This window comes from Cricetulus griseus, assembly GCF_003668045.3.
Source record: "Cricetulus griseus strain 17A/GY chromosome 1 unlocalized genomic scaffold, alternate assembly CriGri-PICRH-1.0 chr1_1, whole genome shotgun sequence".
NCBI lineage: Eukaryota > Metazoa > Chordata > Mammalia > Rodentia > Cricetidae > Cricetulus > Cricetulus griseus.
This window is the reverse complement of record NW_023276807.1, coordinates 272,398,192-272,413,000: the sequence shown is the minus strand read 5'-3', so window position 1 is coordinate 272,413,000 and position 14,809 is coordinate 272,398,192. Positions and strand designations below refer to the sequence as shown.

General features: G+C 47.3%; 1 protein-coding gene across 1 annotated transcript; it reads left to right on the top strand.

Annotated features, from left to right (window-relative positions):
* Positions 1 to 4,943: 4,943 nt before the first annotated feature.
* LOC113832520 (zinc finger protein ZIC 5-like) lies at positions 4,944 to 13,741 on the top strand. Its single transcript, XM_027388947.2, is given in 6 exon segments — positions 4,944 to 5,471; positions 5,473 to 5,530; positions 5,532 to 5,597; positions 5,600 to 6,014; positions 6,017 to 6,487; positions 10,565 to 13,741. Coding segments are annotated over 6 exon segments (1,830 nt in total). The 5' UTR covers positions 4,944 to 5,094; the 3' UTR covers positions 11,008 to 13,741.
* Positions 13,742 to 14,809: the final 1,068 nt, after the last annotated feature.

The window sequence follows — 14,809 nt, the reverse complement described above, 5'->3', positions numbered from 1 at the left end:
TCAACAGCTTTTTTCAAATATTGAAATGTAGATACTGAAGAGTGTGTTTAGTGAGGGAACACCCAAATTTTGAAATAAATACATTGAAGCTTCTGCTTGCTTCTTTACCTGACTTCCAGGAGAGTCAAGAGGGAGAGACAGAGAAAAGTCCATTTCAGGCCTAAAATAATAAAAAATTAGGCTTTTGTGTAAACCTTGGCCATGAAAAAAGCATTTTGTGGCTCTTACCTGGACCTTCTGAGCATTTTTTAGGACACAACAGTGGGTTTCTCAAGGAATCACCAATCCTAGTGGTCAAAAAAAGGTCAAAGGCCTTTCTCAGACAACCTCTATCTCTGACTGTAAAAATAATTTTGAACCAAATGGGAATGTTTGACTACAGGAAGATTTTACACAACTTATCTTTAGAACTATAAAGGTAAGCTGATTTTTTTTCCCCAACAGCTTGTCAATGCAAAGGTCAAGTGGATACAGGATGGGCCCAGTTAGTTCTTCACTATCCAAAGGATTAGGACAACAAGACACACCCCCACCCCCACCCAATCCAGGGTCTTAGTCTCAGGAATACAGTCTGTGACTTTTGTCTTCCCATCTGCCCCGTGCCCTCGAATGTGTGACAGGGCTCATAAGCCTCAGAATAAAATACGTTTTTTGGGGTACTCCTCGCACCACACGTGTCCGTGGAGCCTGAAGATTCTGAATGAGTTCAGGAGGGCAGGGCGCAAAGACAAAATCCTCAAAAAGAAGCTCACAGGGCTGCGAATTGCCACCGGACGATTTTGAGCACCAAGGTCTCTGAGACCAGTGGTAGCTCCCATGTCAGACTACTCTCGAGCGTTGAGGACACGAGAGACGAGGATCTGGTCCCTGTCGGGAGAAGACGAAGCGGGCGTGGCCAGGAGAGTCGACTTTAGACCTTACTGCCTAGGAAGCCTGGTATACCTGATTTGGGAAAAGCCCTTCAACCCACAGTCGCCATCTCTTCCTGCCCTGATAGAATGAAGATCTCCTGGTTCGCTTGCCTTTCTAGCTCCGGCTTGTAGAGAACTCTGGGTGAAGTACCACCTCATGCCTGCTAACAGTTCCCACCCTGCACGGGTTAAGCACCCCTTGGCATTCCCGCCCAGGTTTAATAGTCCTTCTTCAGGAGTTCTGTGGGCCCGTTCGCCCTTGAACCCGCCTCTGGCTCAATCCTAAAGGCCCTAGACTGCAAATTCGCTCCGCACCCAGCCCTTCCGCAAGGAGGCTGCCTCTCAGAAACCACGCGGGACTGGCGAGTCGTAAAGCAATTGCAGGGGCAATAAAAAGGCATCCCGGTGGGTCTCCCCAGTTCCTTTCTTGTCCACCCCACCGTCCCCCAAGTGCCCCCTCCGCCCGCCCGCCTGGAGAAACAATCAAACAAAGGCTCAAAAGCCAGGAAATGTCCAATTCACTTCCCTTAGAGTTTATTAATTGCCCACACCCATCGTAGGAAACTTGACTGTGTTAAGAGAGGCACGGAAGGCACCTGGAGCCGGGAGATGCAGCCCTCCCTCCCGACAGCGGGAAGCCTGCTGCAGCATCCCCAGGCGCCAAGTTCTGTGGCCTTTAGGCAGCAAAGCAGCCGCGTGGCCGTCGGGTTCCGGCCAGCTGGTAGTTGGCTGTGCCTTCCACCTCCCTGAGCCTTTGTTTGGGGGGCTGGAAAAGAGGTTGGGGTTACTCGAGCAAACATGAGCTCTATAAATTTGCGGCCGCCAAAGCCCCGGTTGCCTCCACCACCGGTGTTTTCAAGACTTGCTGTATCGCTGCCTTCATACAAGGACCTCTGCACCCGAAAGTGTAGATCAGGGCTTGAGTTTTGGGAAGTGGCCCTGAAGACACCAACCTCAGAACAGGATAACAGTCCATAGAAAAGGGAGGAATTAGCATTTATGCATCAACTGCTCCCTGATTTGGAGACTAGCACATTATTCTCTTCGATACTCTGGAAATTGTTTATTTAGGAAGTGTGACACAGTTATTGCGTCCTTAGAAAGTCGGGATTTAAGGGGTTTGGGGTTGGCTCCCAAACAGCTTGAAAAAGAAACAGCGCACCTGGGGTCAGGCAGGTCATCACAATAACAAAAAGCGCGTCTACAAAATAAAAAGCCCCTTTTATAAAGCAAGGCAATCCCGGAAATCCACAGCGAGCCTTCCTGAGGACCAAGTAGCTAGGCCTATTCTCAGGTTTAATTGGCAGGAGGTTTATTGGCGCCTTATTGGTGTTGATTGAAATTTTGCTCCCCAGCCCTTTCTTTCAAGAATTAGCATCTCAAATCGATTTACTTGAGTCAATTATCTTTTTAGGGTCTGGGTTTGGTCATAAATTTGAATATTCATTAAACTCAGTTCGTAAATATTCCCTTTCCAGTCACCACCCAAATCTCTATTACCAAAGAAAAGTGTTTTCTCCTCTTTCTTTCTTCCTCTCTTTCTTCCTCTCTTTCTTCCTAGGTCTCCCATAAAAAGAAATTGATCAGGGAGCTATATTTGAATTAAGACATATTAAATCGATGACAGATACATATCATGCTGTGTTTAACAAGAGTTGTACAAGGAGGCGGGTTCCAGATTCCACACGGGTCTGCTGTAGCATTATCCACATTTTTACAGCCTTTCCTTCATGCCTCCATCCATTAAACCATTAAATTTCAGCAATTCAATAAAACAAAGCAGTTATAATTTTGACAAAAAGCCATTTTGAAGGGGGTGGAGGTACCCATTTTATTGCACAATAAAATTGCTCAAAGGTTTATATTATATACTAGGTTGTGCTTATTTTCCTTATTCACTTTTTGGGGTTAGTTTGTTTTTGCTGATAACCTGCAGGAGCACACTCATTACTGCCAATATGGACTATTCATTGCCAAGAGGTTGAAATAAAGGGAAATCATTTGAAATATCCTTCGAGGAAACGGAGACACTGGTAATAATTCCCAATGTGACACTTCCTTTATACACCATCTATACAGATGGCACCGTTCTCCACCAACCTTTCCATGGATGGCTCAGGATATTTAAGTCTCTGAAACAAGTCATCAAAGAATTCCCCTCCCCAAATACAGATGTGGGTTTGATTACTGCCACTGTGTGTGTGTGTGTGTGTGTGTGTGTGTGTGTGTGTGTGTGCACACGCGTGCTCAGGATCTCTGAATTTCCCCTAGATTTAAACTTCATTTAAGCTAAAAAGAAAAAGGCATTTAGAATGTGATGGCACAGTTGTCTTTGTTTGCTTGTCAACTTTATAAGAGAAATGACATTCCCAAGGTTCATAGGGAGGCTCCTGGAGCATGGTTCACACTGATGTCAATGGCGCTAGCAAATCAACTCTTTTTAACTAATACTTATTTCTTTTGAGGGCTATGATCTGATGACAGCTTTTGGAGGGGGGGTTGATCTTTACTCAAACTGCAAACGAATTAAGTTTGAACATGGTTTATTGCTTTCTTGTCCCCTTTCCTCTCACCCACCCCACTCTTCACCTCCGTGTGTGTGTGTGTGTGTGTGTGTGTGTGTGTGTGTGTGTGTGTGTGTGCGCCCACGCGTGTGTGATGGGGGTCTTATTTGACTTGTTATTACTACTTTATAGATGATTTTATCGGAGAAATCAAAATATTTTTGCTCGAGTCTGAGCATTTTAGAACATCACAAAATTAAGAATATTTTATTAGAATAAAAAACAGATGACACTTTGGGCGATTGATGGGGGGGGTCTCACATTTCTCCCCGGGCCCCACCATGATACAGTGACCTAGTTATATTTTTAAAACTTGTTTGGTGGCAAATGGATAGCATTCATTAAATCCCAGAGCATGGGATCCTAGGGTTGGTTTGTTTGTTTTTCAAGCATAGCATTTCAGTTTAAGAAGGAGGAAGGTTATTCTATTGATAAATAAATAGGCAAGATACTTACTGGTTTTAAAATATTTTATTTGGTCTATTGCAACTTGAAGTCCTTCTGGAGAAACTGAGGCACATAATGAGGAGTGCGTTCTGGGCAGGAAAAAGACCTTTTGTTTAAAGGACGTCTCTTATTTAACGGCTGCTCTTGGGAGACTTGGCCTTCTCTGCCACTCTATCTGAGAGGCAAAGTTAGCTTCACCCCCTTCCCTATTCCCACCTCCCCGCCCCTCAGGGAGATCTAATTGGTAGTACCAGGTCTAGAACCCATGAACAGTGAGACTACATCTTGAACCCGTTCCTTTGAACCATGTTTGAATGGCAATCCATGAGCTAAAATAGTCTAAGCAAGACTGTTCTTTTGGGGAAAGATTTATTATATATTATTTCGACTTTGGTATTTTGCCAAGCTCCATGAAATTGTTTTGCAACCAATAACGTTTAATAATCGTCCTCATTCTGCTTGCGGTCTATGCCCCACGTGGGCCCAGGGGCAGACAAGGTCCATATAAGAAGTTTCTGGCATCGCTACAATACCTTGGCAGGACGATCACTCGGTCCAGAGTGAAGCCAGGGATCATGCAAGAAAGGAGGTAGAAAGTGTTCGGGTACTACCATCCTTGGGTTCTCCCCTCCCCCTCGCTTCACCCCAGGTCGGGAGGTCCCTTGACCCCTCGCAATTGGGTGCACCCTGGCCCGGAGCTAGCAGACGCTCTACTCTAGGCGCGTCGACCGAACGTTCGCGGGGGACTGAGGGAGCAGGCCAAGCACAAACTTCTGCAAGTGGAACTTGGGCGTCCGCGGGGGAAACTGGCAGGCAGAGCTCCTGGGGAGGAGGGGGCGAGAAGTGAAAGCGCAGGCGGTCTGGAGCTCGGGGGCGGTTCCCCGCTGAGCCCAGAGCCTGAACCCGAGCCAATAGCGCAGCCGAGGCAGCTGCCAATCACAGGGCTCGCTCCAATCCCACCCGTGCCATTTCCAAAAACTCGGTCCCACTGTGCAGCTCAAATGTGGTGTTCACTCTGCCAATCGCTGGAGGATAGAAAGGGGACAAGAATAAGCAGTTAGGAGGCCAGGACACAAGAAGTTAAAGAGCGCCTAATATATACATGTTTTTGAAGGCGGGCAGAGGGGAAAAAAGTGCCCCCAGCGAGGGTCTATGGGCCTGATTGTATAGTTATGATGGAGCCCCCTTTCAGCAAGAGGAACCCGCCAGCGCTGAGATTAGCGGATTTGGCAACGGCTCAGGGCCAACAGCTTCAGAATATGACAGGCTTCCCGGTGCTGGCCGGCCCGCCCGCCCACTCCCAACTCCGCGCCGCCTCCGCGGATCTCCACCCTCGGGACCTAGACACTGACCCCGGCGCGGCCAGCACTGCGCTAGGACCCGAGCACATGGCACAGGCCAGTGGGCACGGCCACAGCCCTCCCACTCAGGCGCTCCAGGGACAGGCCCAGGCTCCCGCGCCTGCCGCCCGCTCCGCGGCCTCAGAGGCGCACCAGGGCTCCCGCACCCACCCCGACGGCGCGGGCAGCGGTGGCGCGCAGGCCTCGGCGCCCCCCTCCAGCCCCTCCTCTTCCCCCTCCCAGTCCCCCTCCTCCCGCTCTCCTTCTGCTCTCGGCTACACGCCACCAACAGTGGCGGCGGCAGCAGCGGCAAAGGCCACAGCAGTCCTCGGAGGGGGACCTTTCCGCCACGGCCCCCGCGGCGGCCATGCACGGGGCCCCGCTCGGAGGGGAGCAGAGGTCCGGCAGCAGCTCCCCCCAGCACCCGACCCCGCCTCCCCACCCGGCCGGGATGTTCATCTCGGCCAGCGGCACCTACGCGGGCCGGGACGGTGGCGGCCCCGCGCTCTTTCCCGCGCTGCACGACTCTCCGGGGGCTCCTGGCGGCCACCCGCTCAACGGCCAGATGCGCCTGGGGCTGGCGGCCGCTGCGGCTGCTGCGGCCGAGCTGTACGGCCGCGCGGAGCCACCCTTCGCTCCGCGCTCAGGGGACGCGCACTACGGGGCGGTGGCAGCCGCGGCGGCCGCCGCCTTACACGGCTACGGAGCCGTGAACTTAAACCTGAACCTGGCTGCAGCCGCGGCGGCTGCGGCGGCGCGGGGCCCGGACCCCACCTGCAGCACCACGCGCCGCCCCCGGCGCCGCCGCCGGCGCCCGCGCAGCACCCGCACCACCCCCACCTCCCGGGGGCGGCCGGGGCCTTCCTGCGCTACATGCGGCAGCCAATCAAGCGGGAGCTCATCTGTAAGTGGTTGGACCCGGAGGAGCTGGCCGGGCCGCCGCCCGCGGCCAGCGGCGCCAAGCCCTGCTCCAAAACTTTCGGCACCATGCACGAGCTGGTGAACCACGTCACGGTGGAGCACGTGGGCGGCCCGGAGCAGAGCAGCCACGTCTGCTTCTGGGAGGACTGTCCGCGCGAGGGCAAGCCCTTCAAGGCCAAGTACAAGCTCATCAACCACATCCGCGTGCACACCGGCGAGAAGCCCTTCCCCTGCCCGTTCCCGGGCTGCGGCAAGGTCTTCGCGCGCTCCGAGAACCTCAAGATCCACAAGCGCACTCATACAGGTGGGTGTCTGTCCCCGGCCGCGCCGCCGCCGCCACCGCCTGCGCCGCCTCCTCGCCGCTGCTTCGCCTTCTGCTCGCTTTTCATTTTTCCCTCCTTCTGCTGCTTCTCCGCATACGTATAACCCGGACATGTGACTTCTTTTTTTTTTCTCTCCCCCCTCCTTTTTTTTTTTTTTCTATGAATAAGTAATTCGATAGCACACACAGGCCCCGCGCTGGCCTCCCTCTTGGCGGAGTCTCCAGCGCGCCCGCAGCCCCTCCGCCGGGACCGGCAAAGCGCTCCAGCCGCCACCGCCTCCGCCGCCGCCCGGGAGCAGCAGCAGCAGGAGGAAGGCGCCCAGGACGGTCGGCAGCCCCCACGCGCCCGGCCCCGGGAGGTCCGAAGGCCCATGGGGAAGGGACCTCTGGCTGGGGTCTCCCGGTGGCGGCACCTTCCTTCCCCACGGGACGCAGGCCTCGAGCGATCGCTGCGTTGCAGAGATACGGTGTGGGAGAGGCGCGTGGGATTTGCTGGGGTTTGGGGGTTGATCAGTGCGAACTCACACGGGAAAAGGAGTCCGGGTGCCTCCGGGGCCGGTAGAGGAAGGCCTGAGGGAAAGTGCCCCACCTAAGGAGGCCTCCAGCCATTCACACCAACTCGGCGTGTATCCCACACTAGGTCACACATTCCTGACCTCACGCACACTCCTGTGTCACCGCGACCTCTCTTGCACACACACCCTCACGCACCGACTCACTCACACACGTTCTACAGGCCCCACCTAGAGTGTGTTGGGCCCTGGTGAAGTTGGCTTTTGTCCTTTTAAACAAGGTTCTAGTCCCAGTGAAAGTGATTTCCTGGGTCGGGAAGGCCTACCCCTCTGTGGAACTTGGTGAAAACTCTCAACTCCGTGAGGATCCTCCTCCTCCCATTGTACCCCACGTCGTGGCTCTGGTGAGGAAGGCTGAGATCGTGGGGCCGTAGAGGGATAGGTCCTGTGACCCTGTAGAATGCACAATCGCGCCAGGCCAAAGCGCTTGGAGCACGAGTGTAGTCGAGATTTATATGATAGGCAATATTACTCCTCCGAGGACACTTAGGTAACCTGGGTTTCATTCAGTAATTACTTGACTGATTTATCTGCGCTTCAGGGACGAATAGGCAGCCCCAAACGTGGGCCTTTATGTGGGGCCTACCTGCTTGAGGCCTTGAGGTCTTTAGGAGAGCATCCCGGTTCGCAGCCTCAGGCCTTGCTCTTGTGGCCATATACCCTACCCTGCAGACCTCCCTGTGACTTGCAGGACCCGTAAAGGACAGGACCGTCTAGAAGTGCGTTTTCCCTTGAGGCCTTTTTTTTTTTTTTTTTTTTTTTTTTCCTTCCCTTTCTGTAACTGGGATCAATTCTCCTTAATGACTTTTCCAAACGGAAACTTCCCACGAGATTCTCGTAAAAACAACCAGGCCAGCTAAGGCAGCTGCGTGCTCAACGTTTCCCCCACGCAGCCAGGGCTAAAGGGAACTTCAAAATGCTGTGCAGGAGACTTTGAGCCCTCTCCGCTTTGCCAGGCCTCGGTAAACCAGTGGACCTTACCCTGGAGGCTGCTGGCAGCTGACCAAGGAGAAACTGCCTGACAGATTCTAATCGTGGCTTTTGGGTTCCCGCAGGACAGGCTGCCCTCTGATCCTATCCGTGGCAGCAAGTTGTTGGGGGTGGTGAGGAGGGGACCCGCCGCAGGATTTCATTTCTGGTTCCCCTGTTTCCAAGTAGCAGGGATGGTTACATTTGTTGCTCCCACTCCCAGAGGCTGCATGGACCCTTCCAGGTGGAGCTTGTGGGCCTCCCTCAAGAGGGATGGATGCTGGCCCCACCAATTCAGTTTATAATGAGAGTGCTAGTGTATGGCTGTCCCAATGAGCCGTTGGACATTGTATCGAAAGACCATCTCTCCTTCCTTTTCTCTCTGCCACACTGCCTTCCCTTGTGGGGTTATCTGGGATCCCAGAACAGATGGATCGAAGGACTAATCCCAGGCCACTCCTGCAGGTCTGTTTCCTGACCCACGTGCCCTCAGCTGCATTTATAACCTGTGTCTGTCCGGTGCCTAGAGGGAGTTGGCAAGATCTAGGCAGTATCCGCACAGCTCTTTGCTACAAGCACCAAGTCTCCAAAACTCTGCATAGTTCAATTTTGACATGACCCCGCTGTCAGTGTCTGTAACAGAAACACTGGGGTCACCCAGCCCTTCTGGTTAGGCCTTCCTAGGCCCTAAACAACATGGGATGTGCAATTATGTCTACCTTCTTTTTCTTCCTCTCTCTCTCTCCTGCCACTTACCATAACTTCCCCTATCTCCTTCACTGAGCCCTGTTACTCTTTCTCCAGTGTCATGGAGGAAACAGCAGTATTCAAAACACTCACTCTTCCCAATCCAAGATAACATAGGCTGCTCAGAAAAAAATGGGAATTTTAAAATGTAGTACATTTGCTTGGAATACATAAAACCACTTAAGCCTCTATACTGAAGAGCTGATTATATGTATGTATAAAGTACGTGTATATAAATGTATAACACATAATATATATTTAAAGGATGCTGTCTGTGTTAAACGAGGCTTATCTTGAACTTACAAGATAATACAGAAATCCTGACAAACCCGTGTAGTGATACAAAGGGATTAACTTTGCATTCCACTCCATCTATAGAGAATTTTTAAAGCTTGTGGTTATCATTGTGAGCTATGTATCCTTCCAACAGTGGGTTAATATAGGAGGCACATTTCAAGAATAACTAATTTCATTTTAAATTAGTATTTCCAGTTAAGGAAAGTTATATTTTAGGTATCTAAATACTTTCAGCTGTGTTATTCTCTGCCATTGGAGCAGTTACCATTGACAAAATATGAAAGAAAAAACACCCCATTGAAATATTTGTATGGACAAAAAGATAATTAACCACAGAGATTTATCTACTGTTAGGCCTTTTTAAAAATATTACCCAAAACAAAGAACATTACCCTATGTTCTGTGTCAGAGCAACTGCTGGTTTGTTGTTGTTGTTTTAATCCTCTCAATGGAAAAAAAAGGTAGTATTAAAAAAATGGTATTATGGGATGACTTATTTAGTTTTGGGCCTGAATGCATCAAGCTCATGGAGGGAAACAGTTAGCTGTAATCTAACCTGTTGTCTAACCTTATTTATAAACACCAAAGCGATTTGGCTAAATTTCTCTAGGTACAGCTTACTAAGCAGTCTCACTTCCTGGATATGTGGCCTTGTGTTTAAGGAGTTGTGTTCTTGGGGTTAATGGATAAGTTAAAAGTGGTGATGGGCCAAAGGATATTGGTTTTAAAAACATGGTTTTGCTTATTAAGGAGTGAAGAAAGCTGTCAGGATAGGTAGGGAAGGTTCTGCTGAGGCTGTGTGTTTTCTAGTGTCTGCTCCTCTTACACCTTGGAGTTACAGGGGTAGTGGTTGGAAGGCAGAAGCCAGTGGCCTGACCTCTGCCCAGCCAGCTTTGTAAAATCTCAGGATAAGATTGTGTGCTTCACAGGTATCTCTATTTCTGAAGAGAGGTGTGCTCAGCTTTTCTCCTTTCTTTTCCCACCAGTGAAATCTAGGGAGAGTCTCAATAACATGCCACTGTCATCTTACTGTGCCCCCAAGCTACTGTGAATTAGTATATATGATCGTGTTTGTTTTGCTTGTCCTTTGATTCTATGCCCATTGTTTTGGAAATATGGTGTCATTGGTGTTTATCTTAACAGGGGGAAACTGCCACTTGTACTCTTCTGTGTTCAGACCCTAAGGGAGTGAATGTGTGTGGTGGGGGGTAGCATGGAGGCCATTGGTGTCCCCTCTGGTGCTACAGGAGCTACAAAACATCTGGTCCCTCACAACCCAAGTCCAAGCAAAGCCTCCAGGCCAGTGGGCACAGGCCAACACTTGCATGCCTGGAATGCTACAGTTAGGAATAAAGCTGGGAGTTGCTCTTCAGGGGACGGGGGACCAGAATGCACCCCTAGTTCTATTCTAAGATTTCTTCAAATGAGAGGTCTCTGGGAAGCCATTGTTAACTTTTCCTGTGTTTTGTTACAGGGGAAAAGCCTTTCAAATGTGAATTTGATGGCTGTGACAGGAAGTTTGCCAATAGCAGTGATCGAAAGAAACACTCCCATGTCCATACCAGCGACAAGCCCTACTACTGTAAGATTCGAGGCTGTGACAAATCCTATACTCACCCAAGCTCTCTGAGGAAACACATGAAGATTCACTGCAAGTCTCCCCCACCTTCTCCAGGAGCCCTTGGTTACTCATCAGTGGGGACTCCGGTGGGTGACACTTTGTCCCCTGTGCTGGACCCAACCAGGAGTCGATCCAGCACTCTGTCCCCTCAGGTGACCAACCTCAGTGAGTGGTACGTTTGCCAGGCCAGTGGGGCCCCCAGTCACCTCCACACACCTTCCAGCAATGGAACCACCTCTGAGTCTGAAGACGAGGAAATGTACGGGAACCCTGAAGTTGTGCGGACGATACATTAGAATGATTATTAATAAGTGGTGTAGTAAGTGGGGGTCCTTGGACCATATCCTAACCTGAGACAATGCCGAGCCTGAGACAAACTGGTGACTCAGACTTGCCACCGGGTCTAATTAGCCCTATTTATTCACTATGAAACCCTATGGTGTTTGTATATTTAATTAATTTAATTAAGATATTTGGGTTTGTTTTTTCTCTTTCTCCTAAAAACACAAAAACAAACAAACAAACAAAAAAGAAAACAGGACTGGAGATGTAGCTCAGTGGTAGAGCCCTTGCCTAGCATGCATGAGGCCCTGGGTTCAACCTTTAGCACTGGGGGAAATAAACTTATGGCAAACAAATAAAAAGCAACCAATCTAGACTTGTCCATTGCAGTGTGACAGGCCTGGAGGCAGAGTCTATTGAGGAAAGGTAGTGGAGAATTTGAGATATACACTGCCAATAGTGTGTGTGTGTGTGTGTGTGTGTGTGTGTGTGTGTGTGTGTGTACCTGTGTATATGAGTATATTAAATGGGAGAAAAAAAACATCATTAAGTCAGACCTTAACACATGAACTAGGCCCTCTCCATGTCCCCGAGTGCCTCTCAGATGCCTTTGACACCATAATGAGGGCTGCTTTTGAGACCTAATTCTGCAAAGGCCTCTTGATTGTAAAACACACACTTGCTGCATTGATAACAGATCCTGGACTGTGCCTGTATCCAAAAGTCTTTGTATAAAAAACAAAACAAAAAAAAAACTTTAATTTCTATTATTTATCATTTCAATTCCTATGCTTTTACTACCGATCTCACCGTAACATGGTATTTTTATACAGGACTATTCCTTCAGTATCTTTCCTTGTGTGATTAGAAAAAAAGAAAGAAATGAAACAAAACACCAAGCCAAGTGCAGCCATCCTGATGTATCTCCCTATATCATGCTACTGTGATTGCTCAAGCAGAAACAGAAGAAGAGCTGCTGAGACAGACAACTGGAAACTGTGATCTTTTGTAAACTAGAAGTAATTCCAAGTGCTTTCTTTTTCCTCTGCTGGGCTGTCCTTTTGGGTTTTTTTGGTTTTTTTTTTTTTAATTGGGAATTTCAGGTGCCACCTCTTGTTGCATCCTAACTTGTTGGGTAATGAGGAGTCAAGAGTTATGTTGTGACCATGAGTTTTTTTGGGGGTGTCAGCATGCACCACAGTAGAGGCTGAGGAGTTGTGATGGTGCATCCTGCCTATCTTTTAAAGCTTTTTTTTTTTTTTTTTTTAACTAGGCCAACTCTCCTTTTAATACTACTGTATCAACCTTTTTTGTTAAAAAAGGTTATTTTTAATGCATTTCTTTTACTTGCTCCATGAGCACTGAACCCCCCTCCATTTGAAAATGACAGTGTGAAGTATATGATTTACATTACAAGAGGAGGAGTTGCTATACATGTTAAATTTTTTAAAAAGGTTTATAGTTACCACCAAACACTGATGAATGTGTGACCTTTGCCAGAGCTGTCAAGCCAGGATACAAAGGGTCAAGGACCTAGGACAATAACTCTTGGTCAGTTTATATTCAGTTGGGACAACACATCTCCCGTGCAAACTGTAGCTCAGCAGAAACATCACACACATATACTAAAGAGCACTAATTTATCCTCAGAGATCTTGAAGACGCCCCTCTCCCCAGGATTTGTGGAAATCTTGTTTTGTGTGCTGTGAGTGGTTGATGTAGTCTTGTCATTGTTAATAAGTGTCTGTGAATAACTTTTATCTGTACAGTTTTTTTAATTAATTTATTTTTAGAGAGCCTTTTCTGTTTCTGGAAGAGTTCAAAGCACACCAAAGAAATATATTATACATTTTGGTGAAAGATTGTCATTTATGATCCATGATTTATTTAAGAAAAAAAAAAAAGAAAAGGAAAGGGGGAAGATATAAAATATATTTTTAAGCTTACTTGAATGGACAAGGTAATGTGAACACCCGAAACTCTTCCTGCATGTCTTTTTGCCTCGTGTTGATAAGATTATAGTTTATAGCTAAATTACTAGAACAATGCATGGTGCTGTTATGTGGACACCTTTCAGTATTGTCTTCAAATTGTTACAGTAAATGTGACACATGCAGACCCTCCTTTATAAAGAAAGACCCACAACTTGAATATAAAATAATTCTACATTTTAAAGGTTTATTTGATTTTTTTTCCCCTGTTATTCACTTTCAAAGTCCTTTCAAACAGAAAAGATAAGGAATGAACTTGGGTGGGATAAATTATGTACTGTAAATTTGTTAGGACAAAATATTCCTGATATATGAGTTGTTTTATTTATACAGCTTTTTTTCAATGGTAGTTTGCACTATTCTTTATCATGCTACAGGTTTATTTATTATGGAAACAAAGGAATATGTATTTTATGTATTTTTGCCATGCATAGGTTAACTGCCACAGATTTATTGGTTCCTGATGCACCGAAAATAAAACCTTAAAGTGTGTACCTCCATTAGAAAGAAAGCAAGAACGGTGATGGAATGACAAATGTAATAAAGGTATTCTTCCTATGTATTGCTACATCTTACCCAATGGCATATTTGTCATTCTTTTAAAGCAGAACAGTTGCTATGGTAGTGAACATTAGATTGCACTTCCCTGATCTCTTATCAGCTCCTGAATGGGGGTGGGAGGAGAGTTTGGCTTACTTACAGTTTAATCTACAGCAGTGGTTCTCAACCTTCCTAATGATGAGACCCTTAGATACAGTTCCTCATGTTGTGTGTTGTGGTGATTCCCCCCAACCATAAATTATTTTCATTGATACTTAATAACTACAGTTTTGCTACCATTATGAATCATATGTAAATATCTGTTTTCCATTGGTTTTCAAAACCCCTGTGAAAGGGTTGTTTAACCCCAAAGCGGTCACAACACACAGGTTGAGAACCACTGATCTAGAAATCCCTAGAAATTTATGAAAACAAATCCCTGCAGGTTACAAGTACAGTTGGACAAATCTCAGTACCAGTTCCTTGTTAAAATTAGTAATGAGCTTAGTAACTCTAACCACTGAAAGAAGTGAAGTTGAGCACTTCTTGGTGCATAGCCTCCACTCTAAAAGGGGAAAAGAAAAAAGACAAAATAATTTCGATGATAATAATAATAAAAAGATGACAGTAAGAAACTTTCAGGTAAGAGGTAGGTGACAGCAAAATTGCTCAGGAATGATTTATAATTATGGAATGAAATTGATTAGTGGGTACCAAATCAGCTCATAACATGTCATGGGGCAAGGTTGGGGGAAGATCAAGTTACAATTTTAGTTTATTTTGGAGGGTATAACTTACCCTCAGCATTTTGGGGCAGGTGTTCAGCAATTCTTTCATGGCAACAAAAATATTCCAGTGGCTCAAATTGATATGTTTGGCAATGCATGTTAGCAAGCCTGGCTGTTTATTTTTTTGTGTGTGTTCAACACTGCAAAACAGATAAAAGGCAAGTATTTAAAAAACAATTGGTAGTCACATCAATAAGCATTTCTCCAAAAAGGTTATAGTGGCTTTTCAAAGTCAGGTCTGTTAAATGTAGTCAAGGTGAAACAGGTTGCCAAGAGTTGTTTTAAGCCGGGTGACAATAACCAGCACACGAAGGAGAAAAACACTCATAAATGAGGACTGCAATCAATGGGGAAACTTACAGCTCTCTAATGAAGTTTCTTGTGAAAAGAAGGTTGACACAAAGCCACCAAGACATGAATCATTCATGGGAAATATAAAAGATAAAAGATATCTGACAGTGAGCAGAGCCTTGTGTAGAGTGTATAAAACAAGTTAC